Source organism: Pristiophorus japonicus, chromosome 1, assembly GCF_044704955.1.
Source record: "Pristiophorus japonicus isolate sPriJap1 chromosome 1, sPriJap1.hap1, whole genome shotgun sequence".
NCBI lineage: Eukaryota > Metazoa > Chordata > Chondrichthyes > Pristiophoridae > Pristiophorus > Pristiophorus japonicus.
Genome location: NC_091977.1, coordinates 446,922,797 through 446,949,126, shown reverse-complemented (window position 1 = coordinate 446,949,126; position 26,330 = coordinate 446,922,797). Strand labels below are relative to the sequence as shown.

General features: G+C 42.9%; 1 protein-coding gene across 4 annotated transcripts in view; it reads left to right on the top strand.

The window, feature by feature from the left end:
- Positions 1-26,330, top strand: part of myom1b (myomesin 1b) — a 179,921-nt gene that overhangs the window by 48,014 nt on the left and 105,577 nt on the right. For all 4 annotated transcript variants that reach the window (XM_070893067.1, XM_070893061.1, XM_070893082.1 and 1 more), the window contains exons 9-17: positions 672-836; positions 1,768-1,929; positions 2,563-2,704; positions 6,461-6,660; positions 8,074-8,130; positions 9,111-9,235; positions 10,151-10,334; positions 11,949-12,123; positions 24,064-24,185. In XM_070893067.1, coding sequence (XP_070749168.1) covers positions 672-836; positions 1,768-1,929; positions 2,563-2,704; positions 6,461-6,660; positions 8,074-8,130; positions 9,111-9,235; positions 10,151-10,334; positions 11,949-12,123; positions 24,064-24,185 — 1,332 coding nt within the window. The remainder of the gene's footprint in view (positions 1-671; positions 837-1,767; positions 1,930-2,562; positions 2,705-6,460; positions 6,661-8,073; positions 8,131-9,110; positions 9,236-10,150; positions 10,335-11,948; positions 12,124-24,063; positions 24,186-26,330) is intronic.

Here is a 26,330-nt window from a genome sequence, read left to right as displayed (position 1 = left end):
CCTAAAGTATAAATCTTTTTCTCTTTCAGATGCTGACCAACCTAGTTTGCAACTCCAGCACTATCTGTTTATTTATGGGCTTTTTCTAGGCTTAGTACATTTAGAGCTGAAATTTTAACAGTAAGATGATATCATTAGAAACAAAGTATCATTTGATTGGATGTTTTATTGTATTTGAATTTACTGTACAAAGTGTATTATATTGACAACTGGGATCAATGTGAGTTTGTCGGTTCTATAAAGCTTAGGATGCACTGTCATTTATGTATGGATTTGCATTTAATTAAAATAACTAAAGTACAAAAATGTTAAAATTATAAATAAAGTGTCCCTCCAAAATTAATCTGTGTGCATTTTGTCAATGTGATAAATAGGTTATCAATCTGTCTTATTACTAATGCCACTCGTGGCTTGATAGATTTTGGCTAAATGTGCCCATATCACACTGATACAATTGGTTCTAGCCCCAGTCTTGTTAACTTACTGCAGTGACTGCCAAAGCTGTGTGAATGCAAAATAAAGGTGAAAACCTTATCTCACGTTGGACAAATTCCAACTAATTGCTTGCAAGGGCTGCTAACAAGAATTTCTTGTGTGGGTGACTATCGGAAACGTAACAGTGAAAGAAAAGTGTAAAAAAAAAATACTAAGTGGAATTCTTTTCTGAATAGATGACTTTTTCCCTGGAGATTCTCACATGAAGTTTGATATACACATAGTTGAAAAGTTTGACGTGTCATTTGGTAAGGAAGGAGACACAATGAGCTTGGGTTGCACTGTCATTGTTCACCCCAACCTAAAGCGATTCCAGCCAGAGATCCAGTGGTGGCGTGATGGTAAGTGTCATCTGCGTATTGGAGAAACCATCATGAAGTCGCACTAGGCAAGAAACTAAACAACAAGCCACTTAAATAAAAAAAGGTTCCTTATCTCCCCTCCTTTCCCAACAGTGTTGAATCTTACTGGAGTACTTCCACGACCACTGGTCACTCCATCCCCACCAGCCCCCCCACCCCCCACCCCGTCCCCATTACCTCATCAAAGTACCCAATCTTTATGTGCGAGCTTAGATGATGAGTATCAGCAAATTATTTGACTGTACGGGACCTTGTTGCTAAGCTCAATGCTGACCTTACCTTATATCCAGACATAGAACTTTTCAAAATTGTTCACTGGATAGCAACCAGGCACAGGAAATGTGGTTGATTTTGCCAGTTTTTCCCTGTCCTAACCCAGAAGCACTGAGATCAATTGTAGTGCACAACTGCTGGTCTGCTGAGATCAACTGTGCCAGCACAGTCCAGGGATTGAATCCAGAAGCTTACTGGTCTATACCATTGAAAATCACAGCAATCAACACTATCTACCGAGTACTTCATTGGCTGTAAAGTGCTTTGAGACATCCAGTGGTTGTGAAAGGCATTCTATAAATGCAAGTCTTTCTTTCTTTTTTCTTTCTTCTTTCTATTGGGAAAGTTGAATGCAACTTCTTATGATCAAATCTAATGGTACTTATTTTTTTTAAAGTTATGAGGATCTATTATAGATTCAGGGAGTTTACTGCTTTAACTTTAGTTAATATTGTATACCTATGGTTTTATGTTTAACAGTTGTAACTTGCAGCAAAAACTTAGCATAAATGGAGTTAAGAAGGTCAAGTATATATGTAAAGACAGATTTTTAACATCTAGAATTGTAATTTCTTTGTCTTCATCTCTGCACTTGCTCCACTCTTGCATTTCTACTCCTTTCCATTTTCCTCACCAGGTGTTCAGTTACAGCCATCCAAATGGGTTCAGATGCACTGGAGTGGTGAATATGCTACACTGACCCTTACTCACCTAAACAAAGAGGATGAAGGACTGTATACAATTCGTGTGTTGACAAAATCTGGCTATGAGCTGCATAGTGCATATGTGTTTGTAAGAGGTAGGTGTGCAAATAAACATGGCAGACTATATGTCATGTGAGAGCCAGGACAGTATCCGCCAGCAGGCTATCCCACTCATCAAGCTAAGCCCAATCCTATACTCATTCAGCATCCACATATGCACTTACCAATAGGAGTCACTAGATAATCTGATCCCGCCGCCGCCCACTCCCCCCACCACCCCTTAGCTCAGGGGAAATTAAAAGCAATTGTAGAACTGCCACCACCATGGATGCAACAAACATTCAGCACAGAATAGTGATCATAGCTGGTCTCCTTCTAGTCTGGTAGGGAGCAGTGTCGTAACATGTATGCATTTAACCACTGAGCTAGCTTCAGATATCTGCTCAACCCCCTACTGCTTGGGGCTGTCGATGCACAAGGGGACCCAGTCTGCCTGTAAGCGAGAGAAATGCCTCGGGCACTATCAAAAGGAACTGGTGTGAGTCATGTTAATTGTTGGTATGCTCTGTCTAAATTTGTTGAACTGCTAAGACTCTTTTAGTTGACATTGGCCCAGGTGCTTGCTCTATGTCTGCTGCATAACCCAGGAACTAGAGAAACCATTGTTAATTGGGAAGTGGTTAATTGATGTGACCAATGTAATTAGAAAGCTTGTGTCTCATTTACAGATGCCGATGCAGAGGTTGCAGGTACCCCAGCAGCTCCTTTAGACGTCTATTGCTTAGATGCCAATAAGGATTATGTAATTGTAACCTGGAAACAGCCATCAGTTGATGGCGGAAGCTCCATCCTCGGTTATTTTGTTGACAGGTGAGTAATACATTTTTTTTTTACAATTGGGATATTTCTCATTACAGTTAGAGGGAGAAATTCCCCCTAACTGTACAGACAGCCACGGAAGTCCACTGCCCCTCACAGGAAGTGGAGCGCAATGTCGCATGCTCCACTTCCTTTTGGGGTAGGTTCGGGGCGCTATGTGGAGAAGACGCATCAAGCTGATGTGCTTCAACATCTTTCCCCTTCCGATAAAGGGGAGGGACGCTGCGAAGTCTGCAGGCCCTTTGAAGGGCTCCACTGGGCTACCAGTGCTAAGGGGTACCGTGGCCACAGCCCCGGCCCCGGCACATGATCGAGGCCCGGACCCCGCAAAAGGAGCAGCGCACGGCCTGACCAGTAAGGAGCATGGGCAATTAAACATGGCGGCGCGCAGCACGGCGTACCTCGTACCTCCCCTTTATCACTGGAGCCGGTAGCATTTCCCCCCCACCCCCTAATTTACAGGTGCACTGTGTTCTAATTTAATTCTGTAGGTGGATTATTTTAAATTTAAGTTTCTTCCCTCCTCTCCTAAAAGCTTTGATTCATGTCAGAGTAAAGGTCCATGGAGGCCAGCATCCCTCCATTACCCTAATGGGCAGATGCAGCAAGAGTGGCGAGATCGGGGCGAAGGTGCTGTGAGAGACTGTGGAGGGATGTGATTGGGGCCCAGGGGAGGCATGAGTTCGGGGCCAGAGGCCTAGGGGCAGCATGGGCCAGCCCACACTGTGGTATGTGTGCGCACTAGGTCCGTGCAGCAGAGCTGGTCTCCAGTTGGGTAATCCTTGCCACTGGACCAAGAGCTAGCTCTGTCAAGCCCGTGTGGTGGCTGGTGTGCAACGGCCACCACACGTTAAAAAAATCCACGCACAGGCATCTTGAGGATGTAGTTCGGGTTCTTCGTTCAAAACACCTGTGAACTCATCCTTTCTTTGGCATGGAAGCAAGTCATCCTCATTTCGAGGGACTGCCTATGATGATGATGATGATTACCCTAACCAAGTGCCCTTTCCTTACATTTGAATGTTCAGGGGAGCAATGGAAGTGTGTTTTATACTCAAGCCCCCAGTTAGTCTTGCAATATCTTCAGACTACTCATTTGGTGGGCAAATGCTCAGAAACCAGCGCTTTCATTACTTTCAGAACTCTTCATGCAGAATGAAGTACTCAGGCAGCCAATTGTACTCGATGGAGTGTGTAGATTATCATATGATATTTTGGGGTGCACAAAGTCACTTACCCTAATGATGAACAAAGAAACTCTGTAAACATTTAAAATTATAATATTTAGTTGATCGCTCATAGCACTACACATGGGCAGGAGCAAATTTTAACAGCAAAGAGTGAATGGATTTGGGAGCAGGCGGGTGGTTAAATGCGCTGAAATTGACAGCACGTCAGATAAAGACCAAGATAAGCAGCAACAGGAGCAGCAGCAGCCATCTCCTCACTGACCTGCCACTCCACCGGAGAGAGGAGATGAGCACAGGGATGCAGCTGGCAGGAGGCGATACCCTAACATGGGGGATATAGGCAGAGATTCAGCTTCATGGATGTGTCGGAATATCAGTGCCTCGGGAAGCTCAGGGTATCGTGTCAGGTGGTCACAGATATTTGCAGTCCTCTGGAAGAAGACCTCCTGCCAAGTGGACCTGGTGGGCACGCTTTGTCGGTGGCAGTCATAATCATCACCGCCCTCAATCTCTTTGTCTCAGACGCCTTCCAGGGATCTGCCGGAGATATCTGGAGAATCCTACAATCTGCTGCCCACAAATGCATCACAGAGGTGGCCGTTGCCATGTTTGCCAGGTTCGGCAATTATGCGCACTTTCAACCAATGAGGCCAGTCAAAATGAGTGGACGCTCGGCTTTGTGGCTCTGGCTGGCTTCCCACAGGTCCAAGGAGTCATCAGTTGCACACATGTGGCAATCAAGGAGCCCCAGATCACCTTGGAGTCTTCATCAACCGCGAGGAATTCCACTCCATTAATGTTCAGCTCGTGTGCAACCACAAAAAGATCATCGTGCAGATGTGCACAAGATTCCCAGGCAGCTGCCAAGATGCTTTCATCCTGTGCCAGTCTATCCTCCCAGAGCTCTTTGGATCTCGAAGCAGAATTAGCGGCTGACTCCTTGGAGACAAGAGGTATCCCCTGAAGACGTGGCTGATGACACCCGTTAGGAGCCCAAACAATGAGGCCCAGAGAGATACAATCAAATTCACATGACCACGAGAATTGTCATCGATATGTTGAAGATGTGCTTTTGGTGTCTGGACAGATAGGAATGGGTGCAATGTAAGTATGTATGAGGAATCATGTGCTGGAGTCAGCTTGAGAAGAGAATCTCCCTGTTGTCCCTGACAGAACACAGCATCAGCTTCAGGAAGGCATCATTTAAGCGAGGTGCAGCCTTGCCACATTAGGACTCCATTAATGCTGTTGTTTCCTCTGTTCCCCCATCTGGACAATCCTTCAACTTTCATCTTCATAGGGTCCCTTTAAATAGTTCAGCTGAAATAGACTCATGCATGTTGTCATCACACCCGTTCATGCTAATTGGTCGGGAAACCTGGAAGTCAGGTGCAAATGCAGTGACTGGGTTAAAAAGCCACTGACAGACAGGCTGCAGCTATGTCCAGGTTTCTCGCAGACTACCAGCCCATTCCCTCCCCCACCCTCTCGCTCCAAGCGTGTCGACAGGTAAATATTCCAGCCTGTGAGTAAGAGAATATGGTCACTCTCTAACCTGACCTGATTGTCTTTGCATTGTTATTTCTCTCTTTGACTCTCCTCTCTTGCTTCTATCCTTCTCTTTTTTTCTCTTTTTTTCTCTCCCTTCAGCTCTTTGCTTTTTTTCTGTCATACCCTACTTCTCCCTGACTTATTCTTCTGTTCTTTTGGGTGGGAAGTAGCGGTGTCAGAGTGATGTGGTGGAGAACATAGTTACTAATGGCTGTAGGCTGCATTTGGGATGGAAGTTCTGTAAATGATGGAATATGTAGAAATTTCAGTTACTATGAAAAAAATGGCAATGAAAATAATTTTGCAAAGCATTTTGAGCAATTTGCTGGAACTGGTGGCTAGATTGTGCAATCATGTGATATACTCTCATCATAAAATAGCTATTATGTGTTATACAGCCTAACATCTTTTAATATTGAAATACCTATCACAACACCACCTGCAGGAGTAACAATACTGAGAATGAATTTTCAATGAAATGCTGACCCCACGTACCAAATTTAATATATGATGGCTTTGCAGATTACTCTAAACTTTCAGCTCTGAGATTTTTGTATACGAGTTTTTGGTGAGTAGAAAATTGTGCAAAGTTGCATCTCGGGTAAACTCCCTTTCCTCCATCCTTGTTATAATGTGCTAACTTGGATTTTTTGGTAAGTGATAGGGCTGTGCCACTACAGTTCCAATTCTCTACCTCTCGCTAGCGCGTGTGAGACTTCGCCCCAGCAGCAGAATCTTGCAAAATTATCCTTTATTGTCTAACTTCCACATGAAAATATACCATACTCTATCCATTACCTTCCGGAGAGAAGACCAAGGGGAGAAACTCGGCAAGTAACTCTGAAACAAAGGCGGTAGTTAAATGTACTTCCATGTATTGTATAGCAGTAATCGATAATATTTTTGTGCAATAATGATACCAGGATTAGTTTGTAGAATGGGAAATGAATCGCTCTACTAGATTTTCTGTTTGGTCTTACAAGCAGCTCAATTTTTTTTCTTGCAGATGTGAAGTAGGAACCACTCATTGGGTTCAGTGCAATGACACCCCAGTGAAGTTTGCCCGCTTCCCTGTCACTGGGTTGGTAGAAGGCCGTTCCTACACCTTCCGTGTGCGTGCTGTCAATAATGTTGGAATTAGCAGACCATCCCGTGTATCTGACCCTGTTGCAGCCTTGGATCCTTCTGACAGAGCAAGGCTGAAGGGTATGTCTGTTTTTCTCTTTTGGTTGCTTACTCTGAGAGAGGAAATCTTTAAAGAGTGATTCCTTTGATATCATCTATAACAGCTCGTGCGAGATAATGGGCTAAATAGTAAATCCAACTTTCACTACTCAGAATGAATCATTATTGCATGTAAAACAACAACAACTTTAATTTATATAGTGCCTTTAATGTAGTAAAACCTCCCAAGGTGCTTCACATGAGTGTTAGAAAACAAAATTTGATGCAGAGCCACATAAGGAGATATTAGGGCAGGTGACCAAAAGTTTGGTCAAAGAGGTAGGTTTTAAGGAGCGTCTAAAAGGAGGAAAGAGAGGTAGCGAGGCAGAGAGGCTTAGGCAGGGAATTCCAGAGTTTAGGACCTAGGCAACAGAAGGCACAGCCACCAATGGTGATGCGATGTAAAGTGATTGAAAGAGAAAGTAAAACACTCCACTGTGGTATGGTGGCACAGTACACTAGAGTAGCAAGATCTGGTGCTATGGAATGGTGGGACATAGATTTGATCTATCATGCCCATGAGATTCCGAATCAGATGTATCAGGTTGAGGAGAGACTCTCCTGGAAAGCCAAGAGGGTGAATTCATGTGCCACCTCATGGCTGGTCCGGGGCAGTGTTGGTAATGGCACCTGGCCTTCCTGGTTTCTTGCCTTTTAAAAAAAAAATCTCAAATATATATAAATATTGTACTTACCAATGTTAGTTGATCTTTCATTGACCTGTACAGGGAGAGTCAATGTACAGGGAAGGGTTAGCTGGCATTGGCCAGGGCTAATTTTCTTTGTAGTGGGAGAGAGTGCAATGGGCCAAAGTCTGTTTTCTTCTCAGTGAGGCGGGTAGGGGGAAGTTTCACTGGGCCAGGGCTCACTTCCATCTCTATGGGGGAGGAAATGAATACTCCAATCAGTTCTGTCCTAAAACTGCAATTGGGTTCCTATGCATGTCTTAAGTCTACCAGCTCCATTTTGAGGCCATTACCTCCCCATTAACACCGATTAAGGCAAGTTAAAATCAGCCACTGGGAAACTCCATTATTTATTCCCTTCTAAACAGCTTTTAGTCCAATTTTCTACCCTTCCTCTAATTCCACACCCTGTGATACCTTGTCAAAGATTTTCTGAAAGTCCATGTATACCCTATCCGCTGCATTTCCCCGAGCCACCATATCTGTCACCTCCTCAAAGAATTGCTGATTGTTGTTGTTAAAAAGTACAGCTAGAGGTTTTAGATTAAAAAAATAACAATATCCTATTGATTGCTTGGTATGCACATTTTCCCAAGTTTGCATTAACCCTTCCTTCTTAACTTTTTCCGACACTATAAAAATGCTTTCAAAATTATTTTTAAAGTTTGTTCAAACAATGCTTTATCTTTTTGTATTGTTTAATTATCAGGAATACCATTAGCCCCATGGACGGGTCAGATTATTGTGACAGAAGAAGAACCAGCAGGTAAAGAATACATTTCTTTCTATGTGCATCAGTCTGCTGAGATTAAACTCGGCCTGTAACAATTTGGAATCGATCAAAATATTTTGTCTCCATAAAATATATTTTCCTTTTTTTTCTCAGCACTTTTTATTAAACTTGTGAGAATAGATGTTATCAGTCATAATTGAGGGAGATTTTAACTTTTGGGCAGCTGATAGGTGGAGCATGTAGCCAGCTGCTTGTTCCAGCGGCAAAGAGGCCAGAGTAATTTTGAGGCTCAGGCTGCATTTAAATAGAGCCAGCGAGCAGTGGGCACCAATCAGGTGCCATGATGCAGCTTGCCCGATTCGGATTGGTGCAGTATCAGCGAGCATCAAGGTAAATCCTGGGGAAGGTCGGACGAAGGGATGCCAGCGGCCTCGATTATTTTGTGCTGCCCAAAGGAGCATTCCTGAATCTGGCATGGCAACAGATGAGGAAAGGAGGTTTCTAAATTTTGAAGGATCATTTTGACAAAGTTGATCAATTGTAGCCGATCGATTATCTTAGTGAAAGCATCAATTGTAAACATTTTAAAGTTTAATTAAGTTTCTTATAACTTCCAACCATACTACGCCCCAGCAATTTTCCAACTACCATCTCCCCCAGCACCAACATGGGATAGAGTGCTGTGCTGTAAATGGGCCAAACATCTGTAACAGCTGCCTTTCATATGTAAACTACACTGACTTCACAAAATTGGCCAGGGTTGGGGTGCAGGCAATGTGGGGGTGGAAGTCCAGCCTGTCGAAGCTCCACTGCTATTACAGCTGAGCAGGGAGATTTAGGCCTGAGTCTCGGCACATATTTGACCCTAGCAGCATCAGAACCTGGCCTGCATCCAGTGTCCACACATGTGACTCTCCAGCAGGAGTCTCCGCATAATTCATCAGGAGGGGGAAACCATAGGCGATTTTTCACCTCTAGAGTAAAGGGTTGCTGTCCTATTGCTATCCCAACAGAAGGCGTAGTGCCTGGACAACCGACAGAACTTACTGTGACTGAAGCTACTAAGAATTATGTCGTCCTCAGCTGGAAGCCTCCTGGTCAACGCGGCCATGAAGGAATCATGTATTATGTAGAAAAGGTAAATTGTTCAAAATGTTTGTGGAAAAAAGTAACCCAGCACCCCAACAGTTTAAACATGTATGGGTAAAATTGTGCTATGCAATATTATACTATAAACACCATATTACTTTTGCATGATATTCCTCTGGCTGTTATTTCTACAAAGGAATTAAGCCATTTAACTAAAACTCAGTTGATTTTTACTGAGGCAAACTTTAGATGTAGCTGTGCAGTTGTGCATTTCTGTTCTCTCAGTGTGCTTGTTGCACACCTTTTCTAAATGGCTTTATAGAGGGAAATAGCAAAAAGGGAGCACTGTATTATCCAGACCAAGTCAATTTTCAACACCCATTTTTATCTTGATAAAACTAATTATGAACGAATATATAATCTTCAAATTGGATGTACTACTGCAGCTTTCATTCAGCATCAAAGCTGCATCTCCCTGAAATATTGGCAATTACTTTTACAGTTGTTTAGAGATAAGTGACATGTGCTCAAACATCGTATCAGATATCATTGTGTCACCTGTGCATGACATCATCATTGTGCCATAAAACTCGGCTCTTTAGGCTTTTTGTCCTTCTACAAACAAACAAAAACATAATTTCTTCTGGCGGGGCCAGCAGTTCTCCAACCATCCACCAAAACCGGGAAATCCAGTGCCAGTGCAAATACTGCAAGGAGCCTGCCAGTAACATGTCAGTGAGTCTGATGCCAGCAGATTTTCTAGTGTCTGTGCTCACAGGAATAAACAAACCTAAGTGAGTTATCGACTGGTTTTAACTTTAACTTGTAACAAAATTGGCCGATTAGTTAATTTCTGAATCAAAAACACTTTTCTTCCCAATTGTTTGCTACTTGTGAATTTGCCTTTCTTTCTCCTGAGCTCTTGTACTCATTTGCCCTTTTGTTTTTTGTTTGTTTGTGTTAGTGTGTTGCAGGCACTGAGAACTGGCAGAGGGTTAATCCAGAGATCCCCGTGAAATCTCCACGCTTTGCATTGTTTGATCTGGCTGAGGGTAAATCATACCGTTTCCGTGTCCGCTCTGCTAACTCTGCTGGCATTGGTGAGCCTTCTGAGGCAACAGAATTTACTGAAGTAACTGACAAACTTGGTAAGTATGAACTACACATGCAAGTTGACTCACCCTTCCTGCCTTACAATAATTGTTGCGGGATGTCACGATTATTGGATAGTAATCAGAATTGTTGTTCACAGTACTCCCGGTGGGGGTTGGATCAGGGATTTGTACAAACTAATTATCACTTCCTGTGATTTATGCTCTATCCCTCTGACTGTACACTCTAAGGGGTCAAGTTTCGGCCTGAGTTGCTCCTATTTTTTTGGAGCAACTAGTTTAGAATGGAGTATCTTAGAAATTGCAATTCTCGGCCTTGAGTTTGCTCCAGTTCTAGTGAGTTAGAACAGTTTCATTTTAGAACAGATTTTTTTTTTCAAAAGGAGGGGTGTCCGGCCAGTAATGCCTGTTTTGCAAGTTTAGGCAGCGAAAACTTACTCCAAACTAACTTAGAATGGAGTAAGTGTAGATTTTTGTACGTTCAGAAAAACCTGGCCTAAACTTGGAAATCAGGCGTATGGAACGAAAGTTGGGGGGTGTTTTTTTTTTTACAAACATTAAACACTTCACTTTTACAAATAAAGAGCCATGATCAATAATAAATGATAAATAAATCAATAAATAAATCAATAAATCAATCCAAATAAAATTAAAAATTAAAAAAAAATTAATAATCACTCAATAAATAAAAAAATTATTTCTACTCACCTACTGCAGCACCAGGGAGAAGACGGGGGTGGGGGGGGGGGGGGGAGAGAGAAGAGAGGAAGATGGGGGGGGGAGAGAGAAGAGAGGAAGATGGGGGGGGGGGAAGAGAGAAGACGATGAAGAAGAAGCCAGGCCCCGCCGAGGACTTCGGGCGAGGCCCGCATGCAGCCGATGCCGGGCTGCCGACGCCGCGGACTCTTCGGGCGGGACCCTTCCCAGCGAGAGGCCGGGCGGGCCCCGCAGACGACAACGACGACGCCGGCTGCCAGGAGTTCTTCGGGCGGGGCCTGCCCCCAGCGAAACACCGGGCGGGCCCTGCCGCCAAGGTAAGATGCGCAGGCCACTTGGCCACGGATAGGGGCGACGTCCCTTCGGCCTGGGATAGGGTCGTCGCCCCGGAGACAGGACGCCGGCAGCTACTGCGAACGCGCGCAGCTGCCGGCACTGCTTTTAGCGCAGGGCTGTAGCTCCGCCCCCAGCAGCTCCTGCTGCGCAGCGTTGAGGTGGAAATGGACCTACAGCTATCGGAGAATCACGAGGTAAGTATTCAGCGCAATTTTTGTTCTACAAATTAAGTGGGCCTCTCCGATGTGCGCCGTTCTAGCAGCCGGCCGAAACTTGACCCCTATATCTTGTTTGCTTTTTATTACTGCTGCTGAACACTGTGCTAAAAGTTTTGCATTTGTCACCAACCTCCTCAAAAAGCAGAATAGTGGGCTGGACCTGAGAGACAAGGAAGCTTACATTTTCCCCACAAATTCTGAAGGATGAGGCTTTAAAGCATTATTCTAGAGTATTCCTTTAATTAAAATGCAAAGAAATACAGTGCTGACAATTATTTTCAATTAATGGGCAATCATACAGACTAGAAAGGGTCTGAGATTGGTTGAAATAGCTAAATTGGTTCCATTACTCTCTGAATTTCTGCCGTCTTTCTTTCAGATGTTCCAAAAGCTCCTAATCATGCAATGCCTTCAAGGAACACAGACACTTCTATGGTTGTTACTTGGGAAGAGTCAAAAGATGCGAAAGAGTTGGTGGGATACTACATTGAAGCAAGCATCAGCGGATCTGGAAAATGGGAACCGTGCAACAACAAACCAGTGAAAGGGAAAAGGTAGTGATCAAGGCTATTGGGAAGCCTTGAAAAAATAAAGCAGTGGAAGGAATAAGGTAGAATCAAAGTGAATGAGATAGAGGGAGAATGAGTGTGTGTGAAGAGTTTTTGATCCAGAATTTGTCAGTAAGCATTTAAATGGTCGTGCTGCACATTAAACCTGGCAGTAGAACCATAGAAATGCTGATGTCATTAATGCTTAATAGGCCTTGTTGTGTGTGAATTAAAGAGAGAAAGAACACAAAGACATTTATGAAAATGAAGTACTTTTTTGCTTTCCGTATATGTATTATTTCAGTTACTACTATTCAATGAACAGGACATACCAAGCTAGAAATGGAGAAACTGCATTTATACTACTGAACTCTTTCAACCAAAATTCCCTGGATTCTGGGGCGGTCACAGTGGATTGGAAAATGGCAAACGTAACGCCCCTATTTAAAAAAGGAGGCAGACAAAAAACAGGAAACTATAGACCAGTTAGCCTAACATCTGTTGTTGGGAAAATGCTGTAGTCCATTATTAAGGAGGCAGTAGCGAGACATTTGGAAAAGCATGATTCAATCAAGCAGAGTCAGCATGGTTTTATGAAAGAGAAATCATGTTTGACAAATTTGCTGGAGTTCTTTGAGGATGTAACGAGCAGAATGAATAAGAGGGAACCGGTGGATGTGGTGTATTTGGATTTCCAGAAGGCAAGGGGTACTGAGGTGAATGATCAGCCTGCTTTCTCTCCAGGCCCCTTGATCCCTTTAGCCGTAAGGGCCATATCTAACTCGTTCTTGAATATATCTAACGAACTGGCATCAACAACTCTCTGCGGTAGAGAATTCCACAGGTTCACAATTCTCTAAGTGAAGAATTTTCTCCTCAACTCGGTCCTAAATGGATTACTCCTTATCCTTAGACTGTGACCCCTGGTTCTGGACTTCTCCAACATCGGGAACATTCTTCCTGCATCTAACCTGTCCAGTCCCGTCAGAATTTTATATGTTTCTATGAGATCCCCTCTCATTCTTCTAAACTCCAGTGAATACACGCTCAGTCGAGCCAGTCTCTCCTCATATGTCAGTCCTGCCATCCCGGGAATCAGTCTGGTGAACCTTTGCTGCACTCCCTCAATAGCAAGAACGTCCTTCCTCAGATTAGGAGACCAAAACTGAACACAATATTCCAGGTGGGGCCTCACCAAGGCCCTGTACAACTGCAGTAAGACTTCCCTGCTCCTATACTCAAATCGCTTAGCTATGAAGGCCAACATGCCATTTGCCGCCTTCACCGCCTGCTGCACCTGCATGCCAACTTTCAATGACTGATGTACCATGACACCCAGGTCTCGTTGCACCTCCCCTTTTCCTAATTCGCATGCCATTCAGGTAATATTCTGCCTTCATATTTTTGCCACCAAAGTGGATAACCTCACATTTATCCACATTATACTGCATCTGCCATGCATTTGCCCACTCACCTAACCTGTCCAAGTCACCCTGCAGTTTCTTAGCATCCTCCTCACAGCTCACACCGCCACCAAGCTTAGTGTCATTTGCAAACTTGGAGATATCACACTCAATGCCTTCATCTAAATCATTGATGTATATTGTAAATAGCTGGGGTCCCAGCACTGAGCCCTGCGGCACCCCACTCGTCACTGCCTGCCATTCTGCAAAGGACCCGTTTATCTTGACTCTCTGCTGCCTGTCTGCCAACTAGTACTCTATCCACATCAATACATTACCCCTAATACTTTTGAAAGTCCAAATACACCACATCCACTGGTTCTCCTTGTCCACTCTACTAGATATATCCTCAAAAAATTCTAGAAGATTTGTCAAGCATGATTTCCCTTTCATAAATCCATGCTGACTTGGATCAATACTGTCACTGCTTTCCAAATGCATTGCTATTTCATCTTCAAAAATTGATTCCAACATTTTCCCCACTACTGATATCAAATTGATTCCCCATTTTCTCTCTCCCTCCTTTTTTAAAAAGTGGTGTTACATCAGCTACCCTCCAGTCCAGAGGAACTGATCCAGAGTCGATAGACTGTTGGAAAATGATCACCAATGCATCCACTATTTCTACGGCCACTTCCTTAAGTACTCTGGGCTGCAAACAATCGGGCCCTGGGGATTTATCAGCCTTCAATCCCATCAATTTCCCTAACACAATTTCCTGACTAATAAGGATTTCCTTCAGTTCCTCGGTCCCCTAGTACCTTCAGAAGGTTATTTGTGTCTTCCTTCGTGAAGACAGAACGAAAGTATTTGTTCAATTGGTCTGCCATTTCTTTATTCCCCATTATAAATTCACCTGATTCTGACTGTAAGGGACCTACGCTTGTCTTCACTAATCTTTTTCTCTTCACATATCTATAGAAGCTTTTGCAGTCAGTTTTTATGTTCCCAGCAAGCTTCCTCTCATACTCTATTTTCCCCTCCTAATTAAGCCCTTTGTCCTGCTCTGCTGAATTCTAAATTTCTCCCAGTCCTCAGGTTTGCTGCTTTTTCTGGCCAATTCATATGCCTTTTCCTCGGATTTAACACTATCCCTAATTTCTCTTGTTAGCCACGATTGAGCCATTTTCCCCATTTTGTTTTTACTCCAGACAGGAATGTACAATTGTTGAAATTCATCCATGTGATCTTTAAATGTTTGCCATTGCCTATCCACCGTCAACCCTTTATGTATCATTCGCCAGTCTATTCTAGCCAATTCACGTCTCATACCATCGAAGTTACCTTTCCTTAAGTTCAGGACCCTAGTCTCTGAATTAACTGTGTCATTCTTCATCTTAATGAAGAATTCTACCATATTATGGTCACTCTTCCTCAAGGGGCCTTGCACAACAAGATTGCTAATTAGTCCTTTCTCATTGCACTTCACACGGTCTAAGATGGCCAGCCCTCTAGTTGGTTCCTCAACATATAGGTCTCGAAAACCAAACCTAATACACGGCAGGAAATCCTCCTCCACCGTATTGCTACCAGTTTGGTTAGCCCAATCAATATGTAGATTAAAGTCGGCCAAGATAACTGCTGTACCCTTATACGCATCCCTAATTTCTTGTTTGCTGTCCCCAATCTCACTACTACTGTTTGGTGGTCTGTACACAACTCTCTCTGGCATTTTCTGCCCTTTGGTATTCCGCAGCAATACCCATACAGATTCCACATCATCCAAGCTAATGTCCTTCCTTACTATTGCGTTAATTTCCTCTTTAACCAGCAATGCTATCTCGTCTCTTTTTCCTTTCTGTTCATCCTTCCTGAATGTTGAATACCCCTGGATGTTGAGTTCCCAGCCTTGGTCACCCTGGAGCCATGTCTCCGTAATCCCAATTATATCATATTCGTCAAGAGCTGCCTGCGCAATTAATTCGTCCACCTTACTACGAATACTCCTCGCATTGAGGCACAGAGCCTTCAGGCTTGTCTTTTTAACACACTTTGTCCCTTTAGAATTTTGCTGTGCTGTGGCCCTTTTTGATTTTTGCCTTGGGTTTTTCTGCCCTCCACTTTTACTTTTCTTTTTTCTATCTTTTGCTTCTGCCCCATTCTACTTCCCTCTGTCTCCCTGCAAATAAAAACATAAGAACATAAGAATTAGGAACAGGAGTAGGCCATCTAGCCCCTCGAGCCTGCTCCGCCATTCAAAAAGACCATGGCTGATCTGGCCGTGGACTCAGCACCACTTACCCGCCCGCTCCCCATAACCCTTAATTTCCTTATTAGTTAGAAATCTATCTATCTGTGATTTGAATACATTTAATGAGCTAGTCTCAACTGCTTCCTTGGGCAGAGATTTCCACAGATTCACAACCCTCTGGGAGAAGAAATTCCTTCTCAACTCGGTCCTAAATTGGCTCCCCCGTATTTTGAGGCTGTGCCCCCTAGTTCTAGTCTCCCCGACCAGTGGAAACAACCTCTCTGCCTCTATCTTGTCTATCCCTTTCATTATTTTAAATGTTTCTATAAGATCACCCCTCATCCTTCTGAACTCCAACGAGTAAAGACCCAGTCTACTCAATCTATCATCATAAGGTAACCCCCTCATCTCCAGAATCAGCCTAGTGAATTGTCTCTGTACCCCCTCCAAGGCTAGTATATCCTTCCTTAAGTAAGGTGACCAAAACTGCACGCAGTACTCCAGGTGCCTCGTCACCAATACCCTGTACAGTTGCAACAGGACCTCCCTGCTTTTGTACTCCATCCCTCTCGCAATGTAGGCCAACATTCCAATCGCCTTCCTGATTACCCGCTACACCTGCAAACTAACTTTTTGTGATTCATGCACAAGGACCCCCAGGTCCCTCTGCATCGCAGCATGTTGTAATTTCTCCCCATTCAAATAATGTTACCTTTCACTGTTTTTTTTTCCAAGGTGGATGACCTCACATTTTCCGACATTGTATTCCATCTGCCAAACCTTAGCCCATTCGCTTAACCTATCTAAATCTCTTTGCAGCCTCTCTGTGTCCTCTACACAACCCGCTTTCCCACTAATCGTTGTGTCATCTGCAAAATTTGTTACACTACACTCTGTCCCCTCTTCCAGGTCATCTATGTATATTGTAAACAGTTGTGGTCCCAGCACCGATCCCTGTGGCACACCACTAACCACCGATTTTCAACGCGAAAAGGACCCATTTATCCCGACTCTCTGCTTTCTGTTCGCCAGCCAATTCTCGATCCATGCTAATACATTTCCTCTGACTCCGTGTACCTTTATCTTCTGCAGTAACCTTTTGTGTGGCACCTTATCGAATGCCTTTTGGAAATCTAAATACACCACATCCATCGGTACACCCCTACTCACCATGCTCGTTATATCCTCAAAGAATTCCAGTAAATTAGTTAAACATGATTTCCCCTTCATGAATCCATGTTGCATCTGCTTGATTGCACTATTCCTATCTAGATGTCCCGTTATTTCTTCCTTAATGATAGCTTTAAGCATTTTCCCCACTACAAATGTTAAATAAACCGGCCTATAGTTACCTGCCTTTTGTCTGCCCCCTTTTTTAAACAGAGCCGTTACATTAGCTGCTTTCCAATCCGCTGGTACCTCCCTAGAGTCTAGAGAATTTTGGTAGATTTATAACGAATGCATCTGCTATAACTTCCGCCATCTCTTTTAATACCCTGGGATGCATTTCATCAGGACAAGGGTACTTGTCTACCTTGAGTCCCATTAGCCTGTCCAGCACTACCTCCCTAGTGATAGTGATTGTCTCAAGGTCCTTCCTTCCCACATTCCCGTGACCTGCAATTTTTGGCATGGTTTTTGTGTCTTCCACTGTGAAGACCGAAGCAAAATAATTGTTTAAGGTCTCAGCCATTTCCACATTTCCCATTATTAAATCCCCCTTCTCATCTTCTAAGGGACCAACATTTACTGTAGTCACTCTCTTCCGTTTTATATATCGGTAAAAGTTTTTACTATCTGTTTTTATGTTTTGCGCAAGTTTATTTTCGTAATCTATCTTTCCTTTCTTTATTGCTTTCTTAGTCATTCTTAGCTGTCGTTTAACATTTTCCCAATTTTCTAGTTTCCTACTAACCTTGGCCACCTTATACACATTGGTTTTTAATTTGATACTCTACTTTATTCCTTGGTTAACCACGGCTGGTTATCCCTTCTCTTACCGTCCTTTTTCACTGGAATATATTTTTGTTGCGCACTATGAAAGAGCTCCTTAAAAGTCCTCCACTGTTCCTCAGTTGTGCCACCGTTTAATCTGTGTTCCCAGTCTACTTTAGCTAACTCTGCCCTCATCCCATTGTAGTCCCCTTTGTTTACGCATAGTATGCTTGTTTGAGACACTACTTCCTCAGCCTCAATCTGTATTACAAATTCAACCATACTGTGATCACTCATTCCAAGAGGATCTTTTACTGGGAGATCGTTTATTATTCCTGTCTCATTACACAGGACCAGATCTAAGATAGCTTCCTCCCTTGTAGGTTCCCATCCCCCTGCCAAATTAGTTTAACCCCTATCCAACAGCACTTGCAAACACCTAGGACATAGAAACATAGAAAATAGGTGCAGGAGTAGGCCATTCGGCCCTTCTAGCCTGCACCGCCATTCAATGAGTTCATGGCTGAACATGCAACTTCAGTACCCCATTCCTGCTTTCTCGCCATACCCCTTGATCCCCCTAGTAGTAAGGACTTCATCTAACTCCTTTTTGAGTATATTTAGTGAATTGGCCTCAACAACTTTCTGTGGTAGAGAATTCCACAGGTTCACCACTCTCTGGGTGAAGAAGTTTCTCCTCATCTCGGTCCTAAAAGGCTTACCCCTTATCCTTAGACTGTGACCCCTGGTTCTGGACTTCCCCAACATTGGGAACATTCTTCCTGCATCTAACCTGTCTAAACCCATCAGAATATTAAACGTTTCTATGAGGTCCCCTCTCATTCTTCTGAACTCCAGTGAATACAAGCCCAGTTGATCCAGTCTTTCTTGATAGGTCAGTCCCGCCATCCCGGGAATCAGTCTGGTGAACCTTCGCTGCACTCCCTCAATAGCAAGAATGTCCTTCCTCAGGTTAGGAGACCAAAACTGTACACAATACTCCAGGTGTGGCCTCACCAAGGCCCTGTACAACTGTAGCAACACCTCCCTGCCCCTGTACTCAAATCCCCTCGCTATGAAGGCCAACATGCCATTTGCTTTCTTAACCGCCTGCTGTACCTGCATGCCAACCTTCAATGACTGATGTACCATGACGTCCAGGTCTCGTTGCACCTCCCCTTTTCCTAATCTATCACCATTCAGATAATAGTCTGTCTCTCTGTTTTTACCACCAAAGTGGATAACCTCACATTTATCCACATTTCACTTCATCTGCCATGCATTTGCCCACTCACCTAACCTATTCAAGTCGCTCTGCAGCCTCATAGCATCCTCCTCGCAGCTCACACTGCCACCCAACTTAGTGTCATCCGCAAATTTGGAGATACTACGTTTAATCCCCTCGTCTAAATCATTAATGTACAGTGTAAACAGCTGGGGCCCCAGCACAGAACCTTGTGGTACCCCACTAGTCACTGCCTGCCATTCTGAAAAGTCCCCATTTACTCCTACTCTTTGCTTCCTGTCTGACAACCAGTTCTCAATCCATGTCAGCACACTACCCCCAATCCCATGTGCTTTAACTTTGCACATTAATCTCTTGTGTGGGACCTTGTCGAAAGCCTTCTGAAAGTCCAAATATACCACATCAACTGGTTCTCCCTTGTCCACTCTACTGGAAACATCCTCAAAAAATTCCAGAAGATTTGTCAAGCATGATTTCGCTTTCACAAATCCATGCTGACTTGGACCTATCATGTCACATCTTTCCAAATGCGCTGCTATGACATCCTTAATAATTGATTCCATCATTTTACCCACTACCGATGTCAGGCTGACCGGTCTATAATTCCCTGTTTTCTCTCTCCCTCCTTTTTTAAAAAGTGGGGTTACATTGGCTACCCTCCACTCGATAGGAACTGATCCAGAGTCAATGGAATGTTGGAAAATGACTGTCAATGCATCCGCTATTTCCAAGGCCACCTCCTTTAGTACTCTGGGATGCAGTCCATCAGGCCCTGGGGATTTATCTGCCTTCAATCGCATCAATTTCCCCAACACAATTTCCCGACTAATAAGGATTTCCCTCAGTTCCTCCTCCTTACTAGACCCTCTGACCCCTTTTATATCCAGAAGGTTGTTTGTGTCCTCCTAAGTGAATACCGAACCAAAGTACTTGTTCAATTGCTCCGCCATTTCTTTGTTCCCCGTTATGACTTCCCCTGATTCTGACTGCAGGGGACCTACGTTTGTCTTTACTAACCTTTTTCTCTTTACATATCTATAGAAACTTTTGCAATCCATCTTTATGTTCCCTGCAAGCTTCTTCTCGTACTCCATTTTCCCTGCCCTAATCAAACCCTTTGTCCTCCTCTGCTGAGTTCTAAATTTCTCCCAGTCCCCGGGTTCGCTGCTATTTCTGGCCAATTTGTCTGCCACTTCCTTGGCTTTAATACTATCCCTGATTTCCCTTGATAGCCACGGTTGATCCACCTTCCCTTTTTTTATTTTTACGCCAGACAGGAATGTACAATTGTTGTAATTCATCCATGCGGTCTCTAAATGTCTGCCATTGCCCATCTACAGTCAACCCCTTAAGTATCATTCGCCAATCTATCCTAGCCAATTCACGCCTCATACCTTCAAAGTTACCCTTCTTTAAGTTCTGGACCATGGTCTCTGAATTAACTGTTTCATTCTCCATCCTAATGCAGAATTCCACCATATTATGGTCACTCTTCCCCAAGGGGCCTCGCACAACGAGATTGCTAATTAATCCTCTCTCATTACATTGATTCTGGTTCTGCCCAGGTGCAGACTGTCTGGTTTGTACTGGTCTCACCTCCCCCGGAACAGGTTCCAATGTCCCAGGAATTTGAATCACTCCCTGCTGCACCACTCCTCAAGCCATGTATTCATCTTAGCTCTCCTGCAATTCCTTCTCTGACTAGCTTGTGGCACTGGTAGCAATCCTGAGATTACCACCTTTTGAAGTCCTGCTTTTTAATTTAACTCCTAGCTCCCTAAATTCAGCTTGTAGATGTGGCCCTTACAGCTAAAGGGATCAAGGGGTATGGAGAGAAAGCAGGAATGGGATACTAAAGTTGCATGATCAGCCATGACCATATTGAATTGTGATGCAGGTTCGAAGGGCCGAATGGCCTACTCCTGCACCTATGTTCTATGTTTCTCTGCCCGCGCCCCATAACCCTTTATTCCCTTATCACTCAAACATCTGTCTATGCCTTAAATATATTCAATGACCCAGCCTCCACTGCTCTCTGGGGCAGAGAATTCCACAGATTTACAACCCTCAGAGAGACGAAATTCCTCCTCAACTCAGTTTTAAATGGGCGGCCCTTATTCTGAGACTATGCCCCCTAGTTCTAGTTTCCCCTATGAGTGGAAATATCCCACTGCATTCACCTTACTGAATCCCCCCGGCCTACTGAACCTATCTTTATGTAAACCCCCTCATCTTCGGAATCAACCTCGTGAACCTTCTCTGAACTGCCTTCAATGCAAGTATAACCTTTCTTAAATACGAAGACCAAAACTGGACGCAGTACGCTTGGTGTGGCCTCCCCAATACCTTATACAGTGGTAGCAGGACTTCTCTGCTTTTATACTCCATCCCCCTTGCAGTAAAGGCCAACATTCCATTTGCCTTCCTGATTACTTGCTGTACTTGCATTCTAACTTTTTATGCACAAGAACCCCCAGGTCCTTCTGTACTGCAGCACTGTGCAATTTTTCTCCATTTAAAAAATAATTTACTTTTCTATTCTTTTTGCCAAAGTGGATAACCTCACATTTTCACACATTATACTCCATCTGCTAACTTTTTGTTAACTCACTTAGCCTGTCCATATCCCTTTGCAGATTTTTTTGTGTCCTCCTCACAATTTGCTTTCCCACCCATCTTTGTATCTTCAGCAAACTTGGCTACATTACACTCAGTCCCTTCATCCAAGTCATTAATGTAGATTCTAAATAGTTGAGGCCCTAGCACCGATCCCTGTGGCACCCCACTTGTTACAGTTTGCCAACCTGAAAATGACCCATTCATCCCGACTCTGTTTTCTGTTAACTAGCCAATCCTCTATCCATGCTAATATATTACCCCCAACCCCGTGAGCTTTTACCTTGTGCAGTAACCTTTTATGTGGCACCTTATCGAATGCCTTCTGGAAATCCAAATACACCACATCCACTGGTTTCCCTTTATCCACCCTGCTCGTTACAGCCTCCAAAAATTCCAGCAAATTTGTCAAACATGATTTCCCTTTCATAAAACCATGCTGATTGAACTATGCTTTTCCAAATGTCCTGCTACTGCTTCCTTAATAATGGACACAAACATTTTCCCAACAACAGATGTTAGGCTAACTGATCTGTAGTTTCCTGCTTTCTGTCTGTTTCCTTTTTTAAACAGGGCATTACATTTGCTGTTTTCCAATCCGCTTTGCCCTCCCCAGAATCCAAGGAATTTTGGTAAATGACAACCAATGCATTCACTATCTCTGCAGCCACTTCTTTTAAGACCCTAGGATGCAAGCTATCGGGTCCAAGGGACTGGTCCGCCTTTAGTCACATTATTTTGCCAAGTATTTTTTCTTTAGTGATAGTGATTGTTTGTTTTAATTTCCTCCCTCCCTATAATCCCTTCATTATCCACTGTTGGGATCTTTTTAGTGTCGTCTACCGCGAAGACCGATACAAAATATTTGTTCAAAGTCTCTGCCATTTCCCTGCTCCCCATTATTAATTGTCTCATCCTCTAAGGGACCTACATTTACTTTAGCCACTCTTTTCCTTTTTATATACATGTAGAAACTCTCACTATCTGCTTTTATATTTCATGCTATTTCATATTTCATAATCTATCTTCCCTTTCCTTATCATTTTTTTTTAGTCGTTCTTTGTTGCCTTTTAAACATTTCCCAATCCTCTGGCCTCCCACTAGTTTTGGCCACTTTGTATGCAGTTGTTTTCAATTTGATGCCATCCCTTATTTCCTTCGTTAGCCACGGATGGTTATCTCTTCTCTTACAGTCCATCCTTCTCATTGTAATATATTTTTGTAGAGAGTTATGAACTATCTCCTTATATGTCCCCCACTGCTCATCAACTGTCCCATACTTTAATCTATTTTCCCAGTCCACTTTATCCAACTCTGCCTTAATTCCTTTGTAGTCTCCTTTATTTAACCTTAGGTCACTGGTTTGAGATCCAACTTTCTCACCCTCCAACGGAATTTGAAATTCAAGCATGCTTGGTCACTCATTCATTCCAAGAGGATCTTATTAGGAGATCATTTGTTAATCCTGTCTCATTACACAGGACCAGATCTAAGATAGCCTGCTCCCTGGTTAGTTCCGCAACATACTGTTCAAGAAAACTATCCCGATTGCACTCTATGAACTCCCAAAACTTACCACACTCAATTTTGACACTCGATTCCAACCCAAGAACTTCAGCCCATTATCTTAGATGGGTTAACACCTTTGGTAAAGACAAATGAATTTCATATAAAAGCATCAACATGTTCATAGTAAGGTTGCCACCCATAGCCAATTGTTCTGAAGTCTCCAAGAATAGAAGGTTAATCTCCTGGATGCTGCTTTAAGCAACCCAGGGGGAAATCCAGAAGTAGAGTTTGTAATTTGCAGCATTGTGCATCATGCCTGTGATTTCCTCATGCGGAACCTCTCACGTGACAGCTTCAAATCCTGGTGTCACATTCTTCCTGCTCCAAGTCTCATGAAGGAGAACTTACGATTGGCTGTGCTCAGCAGTGCGGAACATTCAACACCGGGGAAATGGTCTGGGCAGCACACATAAGGTTGCAAAATTTGGACCAAGTCCAAAACCAGTCAAGAGTTGAGATGGATTCACAAAATATGTGAGGCCACAAATGAGCAAAAACCTAAATATGCACAAACAATTCTAACTCACGGGGCATGTCGCGAGATGCTTCGCTCCAGCAAAATCTGGCCCGATAACATTTGCAAATTTTGGGCAAATGTCACATGATCAGACCCCCAGGAATACATCCAACCAGAGTTGGTAACCCTTGTTCGTAAGTTACTATCACATGGTTTGGTTTCACCCTATATTGAGTAACATTTTCATTTGTATTGACACATCTGTACAGAAAAATGGGGAAAACATTGAAAATAACATTGTTTTGTTAAATAGTTGTCCAGTAAATGAAAACACGTATGTATATCAGGTACTTGTAGCCAAATATAATGTAAGAAATATTCACTGAAACAGGAATAAACTGCTGTGTCACATCTTTATAAATCTATAAAAAATTAATTGTTGTTGGAAATAAAGTATTTTGTTTTTTAGGTTTATTTGTCATGGGCTACTCACTGGACAGTTATACAAGTTCCGTGTCAGGGCTGTCAATGCAGCCGGGCTTAGTGAATTCTCACATGAGTCTGAGGCACTGGAAGTCAAAGCAGCTTTAGGTATGTAAAAACACTTAAATTGTTGTTAAATGATGCTATATTTGCGTATATTTGAAGGTGCATTTATGTTTGAAAATTCATTTACTTATTTTTGAAAGTATATTTACTTATTTTTGAAAGTACATTTATTTATCTTTTGAAATGCAATAATTTATTTTTGTAAGTGAATTTATTGATTTTTGCATTTGCTCTTTAATTAATGACACACTGTTTTCACAGTACCATCTGTATCACTTTGCTACCCATGATGCCATAAGTCGTTGTTCTGATCATGCACTGTGCCTGTATCACATGGAATACGTATTATTTTTCACTGAGCCTATCCATTAGCCTCTGTATGAAATCTCACATGAGTCTGCTTCACAATCATATGCTCCAAAGCTTATCTGAACCATGGATTACCAGCCTTGCTCCAGCATAATGTAATGTATCCCATACAGCACCACTCTGTGCATATCCGTTCCATACATAAAATCATCTAACTTCTTTTCTTATCTGCATTTACCACATGTTTGCTTGTTGCCTGTTTAACAACACAAGAGCCTGCTCCCATGACTGCTGATGCCTGCTTTAACAAATTGTTTTGTCTCATGTAAGCAAACATTGTACTAGCTGTGTAGGTGTGTGAAACGCCTACCCCACAAAATCCTGCATTTATCAAAAATGAATCCATGAACCTTTTATTCATTGTCATTGAGTATTTTCATGTTAGGTTTAAATAAATCAATTAAAGTGTTAATAAATCTAAATTAAATATATTTAATGAATATTGCAGTCCTTCAATCCAGTTCTAGCTCAAAATAACAATTAGTTTACTGAGCAACTTGCAAGTTCTCTGTTGGGCATTAGATACAACAGAATAATTGCTATGATAGCATTAGTGTAATGCATTCGACTATTTAATAAGCCAAATAAAATTACACAGGCAACTTATTTTCTTCATAGGCCAAATATTTTATAATAGTAATAGATCTGCCATGGCGTTGCCGATGAGTATTTTATATTACCTAAACTTAGCTGATGTTGCAGGGTTTTCTTTTCAATTTAGGCCTTGCAATTATCTCTTGAGGGCATTATCTGTCAGGGCAGCAGTTGGACTAGGGATATTTAGGGGCGAGCTTCAGGGCTGTGAGGCTAAGGTCAGGCAGATTTTACTGGTGCTGTTTATGGAGCACTTTGTGTTTTTTAGATGGAAAATATCTGATGGTTTGGGAGATTTCACTACTGGTGGGTTCATCTGTCCACCTCGAGATTTAGGCCCACTGGAAGAGCTGCTCTGTGGTCCCTTCGTAACTGTGTTATTCTCTCTTTTTTTCTTCTATGTTTTTCTCTCTGTCACTCTCTTTCTCTTTCTCGCTCTTTTTTTTAAACTTGTTTCTCTTACTGTTACTGTCCCTCTTTATGGGTGAAATTGATCAGTAGCGCAAAATGTGCTGCTAGTGAACCAGTAGCCATTTTATACGGCACCTGATTTTCTTTTCCACTGAAGTCAATAGAAAAGAAAATCAAGCTTGGTGTAAAGCTGCCAATTCACTATGAGCACATTCTTTTCGACTGACCAAGACCAATTTTACTCCGTCTGTTTCTCCCTCGACTTTTGTGCCTCCGTTTTTCTCCATTAATCTATCACTGTGCCTCTTGTTACTCTCACCTCGCTTTTTTTTGTTTCTCTCCCTGCTACAATTTGTGTCTTTGTTCCTCGGATTCTTTCTCCTTGAGTTTCTCTCTTTGTTATTTTCTTCCTGTGTCTCCATACGGACACCCCTGCTCTGTGTATTTATCTTACTGTTATTCTCTCACCGTGCCTTTTGTTTTCTGTTATTCCAGTGATCTTATTGAACTGCATTCTTTTTCTTGCACTGATCTGCAATTGTTGCCCTTTCCTCTGATGATCTATCACAATGGAATTTGCATGAGGAATTAAACAAGAGAATGCAGCAGAGCTAGTGTCAGGGTTTTGCAGAGAGCCATACAAAGGAGTAAGAAGGAGAGTATTGAGTATCAGAGATGGCACTGGAGGATGGGGAAGGATGAAGGCATTAGCGCGAGCATGCCTTTGGCCTTTTGTCAGGTTACGCCCCTGTGAAGCGCCTTGGGATGCTTTACTACATTAAAGGCTCCATTTAAATGCAGATTGTTGTTGCT